The 6,850-nt window shown below is 42.4% G+C and overlaps 1 protein-coding gene across 1 annotated transcript in view; it reads left to right on the forward strand.

Annotated features, from left to right (window-relative positions):
- Positions 1-5,655, forward strand: part of CC2D1B (coiled-coil and C2 domain containing 1B) — a 42,762-nt gene extending 37,107 nt beyond the window's left edge. Inside the window, exons 24-25 of the mRNA XM_060773507.2 lie at positions 4,619-4,748; positions 5,242-5,655. Coding sequence (XP_060629490.2) covers positions 4,619-4,738 — 120 coding nt within the window. The 3' untranslated portion in view covers positions 4,739-4,748; positions 5,242-5,655. The remainder of the gene's footprint in view (positions 1-4,618; positions 4,749-5,241) is intronic.
- Positions 5,656-6,850: the final 1,195 nt, after the last annotated feature.

Consider the following 6,850-nt stretch of genomic DNA (forward strand, 5'->3'; position numbering starts at 1 on the left):
TGGCGGGGCCACCATGGCGTGATGAGAATGCAATCTACCTGCTCTGCTTGAAGACGAGAGACCACGCTGGACAGCACTGGCAATAGTGGAAAGATGTACAGGAGGGTGGATGTCCAATCCAGGAGGAAGGCATCTCCCAACAGCCTGTCTGGTGGAGGCAAGACGTGCTCCAAAGACAAACAAGTCCAGAAGGGGAGTGTGCCATCTGACAAAGAGTTCCCATGCCTGGGAAGGATGAAGGGACCATTAGTGGTCAGTATAAACTGTCTGACTGAGGGAGCCAGCAAGAGAGTTCTTGATGAATGGCACTGATGGTTATGGTATACCAGTCCCCGGTTCTGATGATGAGGGCAAGCAAATCACAATCGTGGTGGTGGAAGTAAGGTGGACAATACTGTCCATGAGCAAATGAGAGATAAGGTGCAGTGCCATTTGTACTGCGAGTAACTCCAAATAGTTGATGTGCTCCATGCCCTCTATGGCCGCCTAAGGACCATGGATGGTGTGACCCTTGAGGTGAGTGTCGGTTGCTAACATCGCCCACACAGAGATTGGAGCGATGAGTCCACTAGTTGAGAGACCTGTGGATGGCTAGAGGGACAATGACACATTCATTGGGCTCATCCTGCATGGGATGAAGTGCCCGAAGAAACCAATTCTGGAGAGGCCGAAGGTGCAAACAGGAGAAAGGAGTGGCAGCTGTGGTGAATGCCATGTGTCCCAAAAAGCACTGGACATCCTTGGCATGGATGTATGGCTTCTGCCAGACTCAAAGAGCTAATGAATGCAGATTCAGAAACCTGTCTTCTAGCAAGTAGGCTCTTGCATGCCAAGAGTCCAATACAGGCCCCATGAATTGGTTGTTTGGATAGGCTGAAGAAGAGATTTTACCTTGTTGATAAAAAGACCAAGCGTCTGCTATAAAGAGAGTAAAGTGAATGTTCCTCTGCAGATACTCACAGGACTGTGCACCAGCAACCAGCCATAAATATAGGGGGAAACTACTACCCCGTGCACCCAGGGATGAGCCGGCATACAGCCATCTCCTTAGTAACACCTGTGGAGCTGTGGAGATACCAGAATGAAGAACTTGAAATGAAAAAACCTGACTGCTAGTAAAAAGTGACAAAAATCTACCGTCTTGTGGTCTAATACCACATGAAAAAAGGCATCCTTCAAATCAATGCTACTGAACCATGTCTTGCTGGATAACAGAGGGAGGATGGTTGGTAATGACAATACCTGAAATTTGCAATATGCAATATATGCATAAAATCCTGTAAGGTCCAAACCTGGCCAAAGCCCACTGCCTTTATTGGAAACCAAAAAAACAGCTGGGGAAAAGGAAAAAGAAGGAAACATAGAAAGATGTAAAGAAGCTACTGCTCCTTTGAAACAAGTAATTACCTCCTGCTATAACACAGCAGGAGGAGTGGCCCGTAGAGTCCCTACTGGGGACAGTTTGAAAAATTCAATTGCATAAACATGCTCTGTAATCTCCAACACCCATGAGTGAGAAGAGATCTAATGCCATGCATCTAAAAATGATGAGGTGGAGCTCCAAAAACTGGAGCTGAAGGGTTGGAGGCTATTAAAGAAGAGAAAATGCATGCGAAAAAACTATTGGCCCTGATCTTCTTCTTTCCCTTTAGTTTGTTGTCACCCCTGGATAATTAAGCTGAGGGGCTGGCCACCACAATCTAGGCTAGATTGTGGTAAAAAGCCAAACTTAGAAGCAGGCTATGTTCTGCCATGGGCAGTTATCCTGCCATTGCTCTGCCTACTTTGGAGAGGGTAGAGGATCTACACATGCTGGTGGATGGCTGCTGCAACAGCAGCAAACACCTTAGTACTGTATCGGTGCTGTGCTTAGCCGTAGCGTTGTGATGAGAAGCTAAGGTGAGATACTACTGACAGAAAGCCCTTGGGATCTGTTGATGTTGTAGGGGAAGAAGATCCAAAGAAGGTGCTGAGCTATGCCACAAGAGCACCTGAGAGGCTGCCAGACAAGCATGGTAATGAATCATGCAAGTGAGTAGGCTAGCAGTGGGGTGGATCTTCTTATCACAGTGGATTAAACAACTTTGACCACAATAAAGTACAGTTTAGTAGGCTTAACTAACCACTCTGCTGAAAAGGTGCGTATGCAGTAAAGTGCAGTTACAAACTTAGAAATTCCAGACACAGATACAGGAGTTGCCCTTTGTTTGTCTCCAAGCTTAAGCGAATATGGAAGTGCTGGGAGAACTGGGAGAACTGTACTTGGAGCTTGTTTCTGCTGTTGCTCAACTGAGAAAAGCAGATCCTCTAAGAAATCAAGGAGAAAAAATTAGGTAACACATCCCCTAAGGAAGCTGGGATGGAAAAGTCCTCCTCAAGAGTAGGAGAAATCTGCTACTCATAGGAGTCAGAATCTACATCAGACTCATTGACTGGTTGCAGCTGAAGGAAGCACCAGAATGAGCTTAGGAAAAAGTTTTAATAAACTCCTGAAAACCAAAAGAAGGCTTTATTAGGAGTAGATGGGCGGGGCTGGAGTCCCTAATTAGGAAAAGCTTTCAAGAAAGATCCGAGTCAGCTGCGTGGACGCAGGGAAATACCACAGGTGTGGATTTCACAGTACCACGCAGAAGAATCTTAAAAGATGATGCTGTCAAGGTGATGCATGCCATTTGCCAGCAAATATGGAAAACACAAGAATGGCCATCAGACTGGAAAAAATCAACTTATATCCCCATACCAAAAAAGGGAAATGCGAAAGACTGCTCCAACTTCCGCACAGTGGCCCTTATTTCTCATGCCAGTAAGGTAATGCTCAAGATCCTGCAAGGAAGACTCCTGCAATACATGGAGCGAGAGTTGCCAGATGTTCAAGCTGGGTTTAGAAAAGGTAGAGGAACGAGAGACCAAATTGCCAATATCAGCTGGATAATGGAGAAAGGCAGGGAGTTTCAGAAAAACATCTACTTCTGCTTCATTGACTATTCTAAAGCCTTTGACTGTGTGGATCATAATAAATTGTGGCAAGTTCTTAGTGGGATGGGCATCCCAAGCCACCTTGTCTCTCTCCTGAGGAATCTGTACAAGGACCAAGTAGCAACAGTAAGAACTGACCACGGAACAACAGACTGGTTCAAGATTGGGAAAGGCGTACGGCAAGGCTGCATCCTCTCACCCAACCTTTTTAACTTGTATGCAGAACACATCATGCGATGTGCGGGGCTGGATGAATGCAAAGCTGGGGTGAAAATTGCTGGAAGAAACATTAACAACCTCAGATATGCAGATGACACCACTCTGATGGCCGAAAGCGAGGAGGAGCTGAGGAGCCTTTTAATCAAGGTGAAAGAAGAAAGCGCAAAAGCCGGGTTGCAGCTAAACGTCAAAAAAACCAAGATTATGGCAACAAGAATGATTGACAACTGGAAAATAGAGGGAGAAACCGTGGAGGCCATGACAGACTTTGTATTTCTAGGTGAAAAGATTACTGCAGATGCAGACTGTGGCCAGGAAATCAGAAGACGCTTACTTCTTGGGAGGAGAGCAATGTCCAATCTCGATAAAATAGTAAAGAGTAGAGACATCAGACTGGCAACAAAGATCCGCCTAGTCAAAGCCATGGTATTCCCTGTAGTAACCTACGGATGTGAGAGCTGGACCTTAGGGAAGGCTGAGCGAAGGAAGATCGATGCTTTTGAGCTGTGGTGTTGGAGGAAAGTTCTGAGAGTGCCTTGGACTGCGAGAAGATCCAACCAGTCCATCCTCCAGGAAATAAAGCTCTGCTGCTCACTGGAGGGAAAGATACTAGAGACAAAGTTGAAGTACTTTGGCCACATCATGAGGAGACAGGAAAGCCTAGAGAAGACAATTATGCTGGGGAAAGTGGAAGGCAAAAGGAAGAGGGGCCGACCAAGGGCAAGATGGATGGATGGCATCCTTGAAGTGACTGGACTGACCTTGAGGGAGCTGGGGGTGGTAACGGCCGACAGGGAGCTCTGGCGTGGGCTGGTCCATGAGGTCACGAAGAGTCGGAGACGACTGAACGAATGAACAACAACAATATTCAAATGAGCCCTAAAATGTCGGTATGAAAACCCTAGTTTTTAAAAAATGTATAGCCCCTTCTAAATTGTGCTGCTGTTGATTCATTGCTAATTTCCCCTTTCCTTCCAATGTCATGGGGCATGAATACTGTTGCTCATGTGGTTTAGTATCCACTACGTGCAAGAAAGAGCAAAAAGTAACAGTAATTTGGTTACAATTTTTAAAAATCAATGAGTAATCATAGTAATAGAATCAAAGCTAGAAAGAAACTACAAGAGCCATCCAGTCCAGCTCTCTGCAAAGCAGGAACAAATCTGCTCAGAGGTCAAGGAAATACGGGTTTGATTGGATCGGTTGCAAGGAGGCCATGTGGGAGGTGACATCAAATATCCCCAAGGAAGGTATGGGTGACAATGGTATGGGTGATAAGTATACCAAATAAAAATTCATTGCACTCCCACTTATGAAATCTATAGCTTGGGAAGCTGGGAAAAATTCAAACTGCAAATTGCAAAATTCTCTGGATTTAGGTCATTTTACTTTTCATACATTTTATATGTTTGTGTTTGTTTAGGTTATGGATAGTAGAAAGCCTACTGGTGGAAAACTAGAAGTAAAAGTGAGACTCAGGGAGCCACTTAGTGGTCAAGACCTTCAAACAATTACAGAAAACTGGCTAGTCCTTGAACATTAATTCCACCAAGGTAAGAGCATCTGTATTTTCCACAGAATAATGTATTTCTTATAAAAAGCAGAATATAAAACCACTCAATATTCAAAAGCAGATTATGAGAGGTGCTTTGTTTTATAGAGATCCAGATCTTAGCTTTTTATCTAGCATGCTTTGTTTTAAAACTATTTTTAGCACTGCGGTGCCTAAGGAGTCTAAGAAGACTTAAGCAGTGTCTTACAAATTAAGTCAACCTACAGATCACTCAGAAACAAAATGATTACATTATGCCCACAGAAAGAATTCTGGCACTCATACTTTACACCAAAATTGTGACTGGAATCAATTTACCTTTGAAATGTTAATATGAATAGCATTTTATGCATTGCCTTTACCATTTTGGGTTGAAAGCATGCTACTGTACTTCTGTAACAGAAGCTATATGTTCATTTATGATGATGATTGCTGCCCTACCCTGCCATGCTGTACTGCGAAAACTATGTTCCATTTTTATCCCATCTTTACAGATCCAGGAATGCAAAAAAGCTGCAGAATGGACTTTATACAGACATAAGAGGTTCTGCAAGAACCAAAGATGTTCAATGAATGCACTACTGAACATAACATCTTTATTTTCATAACTATCATATAGTATGAGTTGGTAAGCTTTGTAAGTCTACTATTAGGAATGAAGGTTGATTCACAAAGATGGACTGATCTCTCTTAGGACTTGTTGGGACTAACATTGGTACTACATGAATGTTACTTGTTAAATGATGGCTGACATGCAAAGAGGGGTACATTTGCAACGGCTGACAAAAAGTGTTGTTTTGATGAGTAGTGGTATATAAAAATGTGCTGCGGAAGTGGAAGTTTTATCATGTAACTTTCAAATAAGAATGTGCTTTTCCTAGCTGTGGAATAAACTCTATTCTTACATACGGAGGAGTTAAGTGACACGGCTATTACTGTTAACAGTCTGTATGTCCATTTACATTGCTTTTATAAGCTTATCTCTCTCCCACTAGCCATTTATTCTAATTGCTCTAGATTAGAATAAGAGTAGCATGAGTATTTTGAAGGGGGCCTGTATCATATGAGAGGGAGAGAACAGCTAACTTTTAAGTACACTTTTTTTCTTCTAGCTGAAACTGAACTGAAGCTTTCCTCTGCTTAAAAGAGTTTGAGAATCGCATCATTTTGGTTTTGTTTGACAAAGTTGGGATTCTTAACGTATTAAATCAGGCATGGGAAAATTTTGGCCCCCCTGGGGTTTTGGACTTCAACTCCCACAATTCCCAACAGCTTACCAGAATTGTTACTGTTAGGAATTGTGGGAGTTTGGGTCCAAAACACCTGGAATACCGAAGTTTGCCCATGCCTGGTTTAAATGATGGTAACAAGACTCTTACCTGTTATACAGCATGTGAAACGCACAAAGTTGGGGGTCCAGGTTTCCCTGCCTTTACTCCAGTTTCATGGGCCACAGCAGGGGAATTGGAGACAATTTCCACAGGAAATAAAGATATGACTTCATAAATCTAATTGTGCCATGTCAGGCAACCTTTGTTTCTGCCTTATGTGGATGGAAACAAATCAATACTCTGGTTTTTTTTAATTTTAATAAATTTAATATACAAAACTACATGTTGAAAATAAAAATATAATATGCAGTCTTTTGCAGTGTTAACTGAATTTTAAAAGTACATTTTTTTTCTTTAAAGAAGTACTCATTTCTTAACAATATGGTAATCTTAAGGTCATTTTAAAGGCTATGGTTGAAGCAAACCAGTCAGTCAATAGCATTTTGCACAAACATAACCCAAACAAAATGGTTTTCTGCAAGGAGAAAGAGCAAGAAAAATTCAGTTTTTTCCCTCCCTGCTTCAGTAACTTTAAAGCAAAACTAAGTTACTGAAAAAGCTGCTTCTGTGATGAAATTGGGATGCCATCTATTGAAGTAGGAAACTGCTGCTGCTAAGTAGCAAATTTTAATGGATGTTGGAGAGTACCAGAAAACTCAATGTTGTCACTGAAGAAAGGAAATCCTAAAACCAACTTGAGTTTATATGCAAGGAAAAGAAAGCCCACGAAACGCAGTCTCTTTAAACTGCTGAGAATCCTTTGGGATGCAAA

This window comes from Anolis sagrei, chromosome 4, assembly GCF_037176765.1.
Source record: "Anolis sagrei isolate rAnoSag1 chromosome 4, rAnoSag1.mat, whole genome shotgun sequence".
NCBI lineage: Eukaryota > Metazoa > Chordata > Lepidosauria > Squamata > Dactyloidae > Anolis > Anolis sagrei.